The 12452-nt window shown below is 33.8% G+C and overlaps 1 protein-coding gene across 3 annotated transcripts in view; it reads right to left on the reverse strand.

Moving 5' to 3' along the window:
- The window catches only part of edil3a (EGF-like repeats and discoidin I-like domains 3a), a 183832-nt gene that overhangs the window by 61143 nt on the left and 110237 nt on the right, over positions 1–12452 (reverse strand). For all 3 annotated transcript variants that reach the window (XM_081366964.1, XM_081366963.1, XM_081366962.1), the window contains one exon: positions 8903–9084. In XM_081366964.1, the coding sequence (XP_081223090.1) occupies positions 8903–9084 (182 nt within the window). The remainder of the gene's footprint in view (positions 1–8902; positions 9085–12452) is intronic.

The following is a 12452-nucleotide window of genomic DNA, read 5'->3' on the forward strand; positions in this document are numbered from 1 at the left end:
ATTTGTGGACTGAAAAGTGACAAAGGCCACATACAGTAAGGGCCAGAGTTGCTCTAGTCCATCCAAATTGACAGCTGGTTCATACAGTCAAAGCTACTGGAACATACTAATAGTTTGAAAAGAAAGATTCATTTGTCACAGAAAATAATCATGACTCAATGCATATTATCATATTTCAGTTGCACAGTACCGTTCAAAAGTTTAGGGGTGTTAAGATACATATATATATATATACACATACATATATATATATATATATATATATATATATATATATATATATATATATATATATATATATATATATATATATATATATATATATATATATATATATACACATACATATATATATATATATATATATATATATATATATATATATCTGAAAGCACTCTTATGCTCACAAAGGCTGCATTTATTTGATCAAAAATAGGCTACAGTAAAAACAGTAATATTGTGAAATTATAACTTAAAAGAACCGTTTTGTATTTTAAATGCAATTTATTTCTGTGATGTCAAAGCTGAATTTTCAGCACCCTTACATCCAATTACTTTATTACTTACATATGCTAATTTTGTAGTACAGTTTTTTTTATTCGCTTTGGTACTATTTTCACAAGTAAGTTGTACATTTTCAAAACTCTTAGTACAAAAATCCAAACTGATCACACTTGTAACACAGCTAGTCATTCTTTCAAAACCTGATCTCATGCTTTCATTACAGTTATACATTTTCAGTCCACATAATCATTGTTTCAAACACAAGATTATTGTAATATGTAATGAGAACATTTGGTTTAATCATAGAAACACAACAGTATGATTTTCTTTCAATTTAGTACTTTTAACAATCAGTTCATTCAACAGCAAACAATGCAAGATACATGTTTCAAATCACCGCTGTTGCTGAATTAATTACAGTAATACAGGCTACAGTTGCCACATTAGAAGTAACTGAATCCATAAGGTTTGTAATAGTATCTATCCAGTGTGTTATCAAAAAGTGTGATGAAGTACAGCCATGAGGTTCTGTGCTAACAGAGTTTGCTGGCAATACAGTAAATGATTTCACTCTATACCATTTGACTGAATCTATACTGTAGTGGACCTTTACAGATGAAGGTTGAGTTACAGTAAATCGGCAGTCCCTACCATGGTAATCTGTTTACAGTATCACATGGCATCTCTCTCGCACGCACGCACGCACGCACACACACACAGACAGACACACACACACACACACATGCGTGTGCACTGAACATCGTGGTGGTTAAAAAGAATTCATTACATTTGGTTATCCATATCAGAAATTGCAAACAAGTTCTATAGAAACTGTGTATAGAATCAATATCTATAGAAATCTATAGGTGTACCGAATGATTCAGTGATTAACCATTAAGATCAGTTGGATTAAATAATAGACAAAATGTATTAAACTGAACAAGAAAAGATGCAAATCAAAAGTTTGATAGTAAGAGCTTTATGAAAGGCAGTTACTGTGAATGAAACATTTATGTAGATGAAACACTTATTTTGTGTTGTGAAAAGGATACTTTGTGATTTTGTGTATTGTACTTACACAATTGAAAACATGATGAAATGTTTCGGTTGTGATCTGTTGATGATCTGTTGTGATATTAGCACTAAGAGTTTTGAAAATGTACACCTAACTTAACCTAAATAGTACCAAAGCGAATAAAAAAACATTTGTGATGCTTAAATTATGTGGAAACTTATTATTTTCAAGATTCTTTAATGAATAGGTTCAAAGTCTGAACGTTCAAAATGTTTCATGATAGCAACAAAACAGTGTTTAATTGAAATAGAAACCTTTTAGAAAAATACATATTGTATTGATAATACGTACTGACATTTTCTATGTATTTAATGCATGCTTGCATAGTAATTCAAGTATTACTTTCTTAGAAAAACAAAAAATCCTGACCCCAAACCCCAAACATTTGAATGGTAGTGTAAATTGGGTATTTTCTCACCTTTAATATATTCCTTTCACAGTCACAATAAAACTGTCCAAAGCAGTGTTGTATTCTGCTTTTAATTCATTTTATATGTGCTTAGATAACAATAATCTAAACATGTATGATGTCTTTGCAAAATAAACACAGACTGAATCTCAGTTACAGATTCATTGGTGTGATACTTAACATCCCACACACACACACAATTACTCACCAACCACATCCTTGAAATAGGCTGTATAAGCACCAGTTAACACTACATGACTTTAAGGAGATGCAAATACAGCAACATCAGTGCAAATAATGCATTAAACAATGAATTGTAAAGCATAGTGTGCATGATTCATTAATGCCACAGTGCATGCTGAGAATACTTTTAAAGCATATTTACAACTTATTGTACTGTTTCTGTTATTGTACAGTTAACTGGGCATGTAGCATAGCCAAATATTGTCTCATAATGACTAAGGAAAGGGAATAAAATCATTATATTTAATGAAATTTGAGAACAGACACAGGGGTCCATCCGAATTCATCAAGGTCCACCCACTTACATCTGGCCTTGACACATAGTCAAATGACTGTGAGTGTTATTGGCGATGTGGCTGAAATACTCAAAACTGACAGCAGTTACAAACAAACTTCTACCCTTGCGATATTTGAAAATATAAACTGGGGATAAATTATGCACCTCGATTCTGACAGGGTACACTAAAACATGCCTGGCGAGGATAAGTGTTGATAAGTTGTAATGAAAGCCTTGGATGTTACAGTGGATAACTTGTATGGTGAGATTCATGATATTGAGGAGACGAGCAAAATCCTGATCCTCACTGAGAAATAAAATAAATAAACGAATAAAGAATGCTGCTGAGTATTCCACTTCCTTCATGTTCAAAAGTGCCACTTCTTCAGTTATGAAATCTCATGCTTTTGTCCACTATGGGCTTAAAGAAATTTCCCTAGTGTGTCACAAAGCAATTTCACACAAGTGAGAAAGTCAAGATTCAAGTGCTACTGACAAATCTGCCTCTTCCACCCTCACAGAATTCCATGTTCCCTCTAGCTCTTTCATAAACAAATAGATTTATCTTCTTTTTTGTTTTCTTTTTTTCAAACGATGAGACTTATATGAGCAAGAAATATATTTTGTACATTGATCAAAAGTGACAGTGAAGTATTTATAATGTTACAAAATATTTCTATTTCAAATAAATGCTATTATTTTGTTCTTTTTCATCAAATGCAATGGAGACTGAAAATTTAGCTTTGCCATTAGGAATAAATAGTTTTAAATATATTAAAACAAAATCAGCTATTTTAAATCTTAATAATAACAATTGTACTGTTTGTGTGTGTGTGTGTGTGTGTGTGTGTGTGTGTGTGTGTGTGTGTGTGTGTGTGTGTGTGTGTGTGTGTGTGTAGTCCTGGTATTCCCTAGTTCCACAAGTATAGTAATACCAGTAAATTTAGATTTTTTTGGAGACACTTTTTTTTTTTTTTTGGTCCTCATGAGGAAACAAGCTTATAAATCATACTATGAGTTCTATTTTTTTGAAAATCTAAAAATTCATAAGGTTTTCTGTGATGGGTAGGGTTAATGTACTGGGATAGAATAAACAGTTCCCTTTCAGTATGGTACGTCCGACTAAGTCTTTGTTCCCTCCTTGAACGAGAGTTACATACGTAACAGAGACATTTGTACATTAACCATTATGTCTAAGGAATGTCCTCATAAAACATAGAAACCCAAAGTTTGTGTGTGGTTCATATGTCATGGGGGAAAAATGTCCTCACAAAGATGACTATATCCAAAATCCTTGTGGGGACATTTTTGGTCCCCATGAGGGAAAACATTTTAAAAACACACTAAGAGATTCATACTAAGTGAGCATTAGGGGTAGAGTTAGTGTTAGGGGATAGAATATACAGTTTGTACAGTACAAAAATAATTGTCCATGGAATGTCCCCATAAAACATGAAAACCCAACCTTTGATGTCATAAAATGGCAAAAGCATGAATATTAATTAAGTTATACACAAACAATTTAACAAAACCTTAATTTTACAGTTTTGAAAAAGAAACAGAACCGATCATATGGAAAGCTCAGTAGATCCAAGACAATTATGAAATGTAAACAATATTATAATAAAGAAATAAAACAAGATTAAAATTGACGAAACTAAAACTTACAGCTAAGTCCACTGATCCCGTGGTTGTTCGTGGGATTGACCGCCTACGGAAATGGTCAAAAACCCACGGAGAAACACAAGATATTCCCCATTAATTTTAACCAATGATGAAAAATAAATAAATAATAAATAAAAAAATAAACATTTGAGAGCGCATTATTGTAACGTGAGAGTGCATCCATGTAATGTGCGAGCAAGAATCTCTGAATTTCCTTCACTCTAGCACAAAACGGGACGCATGCTCTTGCTTTTTCTCTAGAATTGTGTTCTCTGCTGGATTTAATGTTGCCAAAAGCTTTCAACCACCACACTTTAACGATTGACTGATGAAATAACACAGGGTACCCTAATATTGCAAAGAATGAGATGCCATTTTCAAGCTGAATTTAGTCAGCCTAGTTATTTTATTATTTAAAAGTTAGTTTTGAGTAAAGTGCTTATTGTAGATAGATATTTATTGAATTATTTTATTTTGTGAACCGCTACTATCTGTGAGAATTTATATGGAGTTTGGGAATCCTCCGGCAGAAACATAAATCAGTGCCTAAGGCTAAATCCTCATTACACAGTGATCAGTTAAAGTTCTTAAATGAACTCTGAAATGGAATTTTATTCCATAACTTCATTCCTACATCTGCCGCTGCCAGAAATAGGATTTTATAGCTCAGTGGATATGAATAGATCAACAGCTTAATCTTAAAGATTAATCAATGGTTTAGAGATAACATTTTTACTTGAAGTATAAGGGTTTCTGGGTTCTAATCCACAAACATATTTCCATATATTAACCTCTTCAGCTCTGGTGTATATTTGGATTCTGGCTCATGAATATGAAATAAATGTTTTCCTCCAAAACACGTTGGCCACAATTATTGGCACCCCTAGACATTTTTTTATGAGTAAAATATCTCTGAAGAATATTCCCATTAATATTTAAACATTTTAGCACGTCAGGGAGACTAGGAACATGAAATTGTCCAGCTATGACTTCTTGTTTCACAGGAGTATAAACATGAGGAAACACAAAGGCCGAATTTCCTTAATCATTCATCACAATGAGTAAAACCAAAGAATATAGTTCTGATGTGCAGCAAATGATTGTTAAGCTTCACAAAATAGAAAGTGGCTGTAAGAAAATAGCAAAAAAACAATGAACATTTCCATTTCAACCATCAGGGCAATAATCAAGAAGTTCCAATCAACTAAAGATGTTACGAATTTTGCAATTTTTTTAAAGAAAGATCAAAAGGATAGTTGCACTTTTCTGTTTGTGTTTGGACTTCCTCTATGTTCATTGTGTTCAGTTTCTATCCACTCCTCCTTCATTAGTTCATCCCAAGCCTGTTTGTTACTATGGTTTCTGTCATTGAGTTCATTTGTCCCATGCTGTGTCTCGTTTCCCTCATCTGCTCTGTCTATTTAAGCCCTGTGTTTTGTCCTGTTCAGGGTCTGTCGACGTTAATGTTGGTTGTTCTGTCCTTGTTCTTAGTCTCCTGAGTGTTTCTGTAAGTTTAAAGGACAAGTTCGGTATTTTACACTTAAAGCCCTGTTTACAGATCGTTTCTGATGAAATAGAACGGTTAAGATTAAAATTTGGACACATTCTGCTGTCCCGAGAATTTTAGGTTTATTTCGCTTCCCCCCCCCACCTACAGAATGGCTGCATAGGTGCACTCGAACATATCCTTCCTAAAACGCATTAAACTTTTGTTTACAAAGAGATGAAACTCACTGAGTGCTCAGGGGTGTTCACTGTTATGCTCACACAAAAATCGCTGCAAAAGATGCAAAATTTTAATCTTAACCGTTCTATTTCATCAGAAACGATATGTAAACAGGGCTTTAAGTGTAAAATACCGAACTTGTCCTTTAAGTTTATCGCTCATAAAGTCTGCTGCACAGAAATCCTGTTTCCTCTTTGCTGCAACCAGAAACCTAACAGACAGACAATGCAGATTTATTTTTGTAGCCAAAATGACCAGTAAAATTTGTATCATATTTACCAGGGGTGTCAATAATTCTGATCACAACTGTACAATGGAGTTAATAGACAAATGTTCACATTTTTTCAGAAAACCCCATACATTTTAATAAATAAGGGGAATGTTTTTTATTTATTTATTTTTTATATGTAAGTTCATAACTTTATGATAAACAGAAAACAACATTTTTTTCATATTTGTATTTAATTTTTTAATTTTAGTTATTTAGGACCTATTTGATCGACATCCCTGCTGAAAGTTTATTTTGATTCCCAGCATACAGGGAGAAATTAATTGTCTATCACCTTCAAAACAAAAGTTATTGAGCTTTTGCTGAAGGGAGGCGGTGATGCCTTCAAGTGTTCTTTTAGGGTCTCTATTTATAATTTCTGCAAGAATTACTGTCTGCACATCTGAATTTAAAATCCCCGAGAATAATAAGTGGCTCATTTTAGACAAAACCTCTTACATTTTAATGCATAGGTGGAATAATTAATAATTATTGCATTTCTTCACAAAAACAGCATAGCCAAAAATGGCAGAAAGTGATGATGATGTCCCCATTGTAAATGACGCTAGAGTTAGCATTTTATTCACCACAGCATAAGGCTTGAAGACAGTGAGAAACTGATGTATACATGTCAGGAAAAGACAGAATAACAATGACAGTGAGGGAAAAAGTGTGTTAAAGAGAGTCAGACAAACAGACACGCTGTGTGTCGCCTCTGATTTAAGTGACGAGAGCTCAAGAGAGGTCATGTGGAGGCTATCACAGCATATGGCCTTAAGCCAATCTGATATTTCTAGCACACCTCTCTGTGTTCTAACCCAGCAGCTCCAGAGTACCAAAATCTCCATCCCAAGTGGCATCATTAAAGTCAGACAAATTCCCTAAATGCTTTAGATTTCTCCCTTTTTACTACTTTCCCCTCCCTGTCTCTCTCTCTATCTCTCTCTCTCTCTCGCTCCACCAATAATCCTCACTCTTTACCTGCGAGCAACGTCCGTTGCACAAATGGTGGTTAACTTGTTACGCTCACAAGTCTGCAGTCAGACTATCCCTTTCATTTCTTTCTTCAGCCGAATTTCATCTCAGCTCTTTTATATTACGCTGCTGCACAGACAACCAGCTGAATATCAATTCAATGAAGAATCCAATTCAGTCTCTGTCTTTTACAAGCAGGCATTTAAAGAATAAATCTGAGGTTGACAAGAGGCTACTCATCGTAAAACTAGAGGTAAATGGACTGAGACTTCCATCCACTGTGATTGTCTGCATTATCAATCAAATGTTCTCTGCTAAAGAAACGGCATATGAATACTAAATCATCCACTGAAGAAACTCAAAGAAATGGATTGATACACAAAGTATATTTATATGCAAGTTTGCCATCGCCATCAATAGTAATTGACAGTAATGGACAAACATGAAGCGGTTCTGTGAATGGACAACGCTTTTGAAACATTTCTGACAGAGTTGCAGCCAAGCAGGGATTTATTTAGAAAAACAACTGTTTTGATTTCTGAAGTGAATAACAAAGATCCTACTAAATTCCCAGCTTCCCCGCTGAAGAAAACAAAAACAAACAAAACAACCAAAAACTTCCAAACGTTTGAGAATTGTAGTGTATCCTGGTTTCCAACTTCTGTTTTCAACTGATGATAATAACATTTTTCTTGAATTCTGAAGGATCATGAGACACTGAAGACTGGAGTAATGGCTGCAGAAAATTCAGCTTTACCATCACATTAATAAATTACATTTTAAAATGTATTAAATAGAAAACAGTTCTTTTAAATGTAATCATATTTAACAATATTACTGTTTTAAATCGATAGTTCACCCAAAAATGAAAATTCACTTTAAAGAAAGGGATCAGTTGACTTAACTTAAAAAAATTCAGGAAACCCGTTGCCTTAAAATTATTAAGTAAATAAACTTCATGTTTAATCAAAAAAATTAAGTAATGTGGTTTGTCAAGTTCACATAACTTATTTTTTTTTTAATTAAGCATTACGTTTATTTATTTCATAATTTTAAGACAACGGGTTTACTATTTTTTTTTTTAAGTAAGTGAACTGAACACTATTTGTCATCATTTACTCACCCTCAAGTTGTTTCAAACATGTATGAGTTTCTTTCTCCTGTTGAACACAAAAGTAGATCTTTTTAAGAATGTCTGTAACCAGACAGTTGATGGACCCTACTCAATTCCATAGTATTTTTTTTTTTTTGTCCTACTATGGAAGTCAGTGGTCCATCAACTTTGATTACAAACATTCTTCAAAATATCTTATTTTGTGTTCAACAGAAGACAGAAACTCATACCGGTTTAGAACAACTTGAGGGTGAGTAAATGATGACATCATCTTTGGGTGAACTATCCCTTTAACTGTTATATTGACTGGTGTTATTTTATAACATTATTTATTTATTTTTCTATTGCTTTATATATTCTGCAGTGCTTGGCAATACAGTATGCACTAAATATGCCATGTCAATAAAGCTAAATAAATTGGAATATAATTTTCCACAAACATAGTACAATAGTAGCTATAAACATAAAAAGCTGTCTTGTCTATGAAACAAAAACTATCAAGGCAAACATACAACAAAATGATCATACCAATGATCATAATTTTCAGATAAACATGCCGACAGGAAGAGAACATTTCTGCCAACAACAGGTTCATTCACTGTTGATAGATTTCCATACAGACTTAATGCCCATGTCAATCTGTTACCTGAATCCAGGGCCATCTGTCATTCTCGGCTGCGGTCCAGGCGTTCACAAGACCCTTCTTATTCAGCCGGGCAAAGTAGGGGTACCATTTCTGGAGGCCGAAGAGAGCTCGGTGAGTGGAGGAGGCCGTTATCTGCTGGTTAGAGATGATTCCACCCTCCATGCCCAGTGGACCGGAACATTCTGCTCAATACACAGAAACAACACATGAATGGAGAGGTTAGACATACAGTGTACAGACAGTGCATCATGTATCATGGATCTTAGTACAAAATTGTTATTGGCACATCATAAGTTTTATGTGAAGGTATATGCTGGATCCTCAAAGCTCTCTTCCAAAAATGGTGTTTTCACAGGCTGTACGCTTGATTGTGCTTAAATACCTCAGCTGTGTGAACATTTCATTAGACATGCATGACTTCCGTGAAAATGTAATGGAATTAGATATTCTACAAGTGTCAGAAAGACTCAGAAACAGTGTTTATTTTTGGTTCAAAACATTACTTTTAGATTTTTTTTTTTTTTTTGCCTCAAAGCCATCCTCTCTCTGTCTCTCCGTCTCTCCGTGCACACATACTTTCTTCAAAATCTTTCAAAGTTGAAGCATTGCCAATGACCTCAACAACAAAGGAGCTTTAACTACAGCTTCTGTTTTTAATTGTCTTACATAAAATGTGCACACTTTCAATGCTAAAACTGAATTGCTCATGTTTTACAAATGGGTGTTATATTCTTTAAAAGTCTATTAAAGAGAAGAACACAGAGTTTAAAACATGGAGCTGAAAACATATGCATGTACAGTATCAAGTATCACATTATGGTGGATCTGTGAAGTAGGAAATTCTTTTTAAAAGAGTCAAATGGGTTTATTGGGTCAAATTCCACTGTTAGTCAAAACAAAAGGCAAGGCAAGGCATTTATATAGCATGTTTCATACACAATGGTAATTCAAAGTAGTTTACATAAAAAAAGGATCTTTAAAAAATTATATAAGCAATATTCAATTCTGAACTGCCTGATCACTAAGTTTCAGGACGCCCTATCTGGAATGGAAGAAATCTAACAAAACAATGCTTTGATATACATATACACATACATACACACACACACACATATATATATATATATACATACATACATACATACATACATACATATATATATATATATATATATATAAATAATATTATTGCAATTTAGTTTATTTATTTGGTCACACTTTAGATTAGTGTCCAATTATCACAATTAACAAACTATTAACTACGACTTTTGCCTCAATACACTCCTAATTACTGCCTCTTAAAAGTTAGTAAGGTAGTTGTTAAGTTTAGGTATGGGTAGGATTAAGTGATGTATAATATGGTCATGCAGAATAAGCCATTATGTGCTTTATAAGTACTCTTAAACAGCCAATATCAATATGCATGCTGATAAGCAACTAGTTAATAGTGAGAATTGAAAAGGGACCATGTACAATATTCAACATACATATTTCCATTTAAAGCATTGAACTAGATTTAGCCAGTGGCTCTTTTTGAATCCGCCGTCCCTTGTCAGGTCATCATTAAATGTAATTTATCATGTGACGGCAAAGCTGAATTTTCAGCATCATTACTCCAGTCTTCAGTGTCAAATGATACTTCAGAAATCATTCTAATGTGCTAATTTGCATTTCTTATTATTATCGATGTTGAAAATTGTGCCGATAATTTTTTTTCAGTATTCTGTGATGAATAGAAAGTTGAACAGCATTTATTTGAGATATGAATCCTCTGTAACATTCTAAATATATTTACTGTTTAACATTCTAATATCAATTGAATGCATTCTTGCTAAATAGAAGCATTAATTTATTTCACAAAAAAATAAAAAATAAAAAATCTCTGCATCTCTCTCGACCTTTTTGTCCCAGTGGAATTACTAAGACACTCAGAGCATCTTTAGTCCTTACATCCTTACATCAAACATCCCTCTTTATGCAACTTGCAACTGAACCTTGTCCGTTTCCATTTAAAAAGGTTCCAGTAATTAGTCACCCATCTACCAAATCAATACCGGAACGCTGAATCATCATCCTTAACATGAACTTCCTCCAAGCCTTCTGGGAAAGAGAGGATGTTTGTGAGTTTGTTTACCTAACATCGAGATGTACAAAGACATCCCTCCATTACCTCCCCTCTTAAGGGCTATGAGGATGATTCAATTATTCAAGCCCTTTCTTTGCTTCTTTTTCTCTGCTATTTTCTGCTGGCATGTGCTGTCCAGCAGGGGCATTGTGTACATTACAGTAATATACATGCAAGACCAAAACAGAGAATTAAAACCAAACTGTGGAGGAAAACAACATTTCTGCATGTGTTTCCAAAGACCAAAATAAAAAAATAATAAAAATAAAAAAATACGACATAAAAAAAAAAAAATGCAGTGTTGTGGGAAACATAGCATGCCTGCTGATAGAAAACCTATACTGTTTCCCAGAAAGAAAAATAAATAAAAGCAAAATTTCAATGAAATAAATTTCAAAAACTGTTCATTTCTAAACATATGGCTGAAAAACATTTAAGCATTACAAAGTTTGTCTCGAAGAACTACTGCATAAATCTGACTACATCCATCTGAAATGGACGCATGAGGTTATGACTGAGAGCAAAGGGTCAAGGTGTGTAAATCATGAAATTACCATCAGAACCTTTAAGCTGAACTTCTGTCCATAAGTAACAGAAACCACTGAATATTTATAACAGCAGCTGAAATTTATATCCATGTGGAGAAAAGAATTCAGATTAAATCTTTAGAAATGCATCATATCTATCTATCTATCTATCTATCTATCTATCTATCTATCTATCTATCTATCTATCTATCTATCTATCTATCTATCTATCACAATTGAATTAATATAGATTTTTGAGTCATCAGCACATCTCTATTGACTTTTCTGTCATTTGTGAATCTGTCAGTTTGGAACCTACCACCTTACAACTACACAAGATAAAAACAGTGTTCCAGCTCCCCGTCTGATTAAAACTTTTGTAAAAAAACAAACAATAAGATGATTAAATGAGTATGAGGACATCTGGTGTTCTGCTGTATAATCTAAAATGTCCACCACCTACTGTCTGTTCTGAATGCATAGCATCACCACATCATATCGACAAACGCGCCCTCATTTTCCACTCCATTTCTGTGTAATTTAACAATGTTGCCGGGGTTGTAACCCTACAAATACATTTATTAATATATTTTTTAGAATCCTTCTTCTCCCGCATAGCAAATACGTTCCTACTGGTGGTCTGATTGTTGGGAAATGCACATAGGCCATTGTGTTGATATACATCTTCAATTCAATTTGGTCTTTGACATTTCAGGTGCTTTTTCTTTATCCCAGGTGCTCAATACTAATATTTACCCGGCTTGGCACTCCATAGCTCCCGATTGATTCATCTCAATTGCCTGGTGCTGTTTGAGGGAGTCAGAAGTTTCTGTTTTGCCTCTTCCCTTTTCATCCCTCAATCATAAAGACAGTTTTTTGTGGAATCAAAGAACAGGAA

Source organism: Scardinius erythrophthalmus (assembly GCF_964197995.2).
Source record: "Scardinius erythrophthalmus genome assembly, chromosome: 5".
In the NCBI taxonomy this organism is placed as follows: Eukaryota; Metazoa; Chordata; class Actinopteri; order Cypriniformes; family Leuciscidae; genus Scardinius; species Scardinius erythrophthalmus.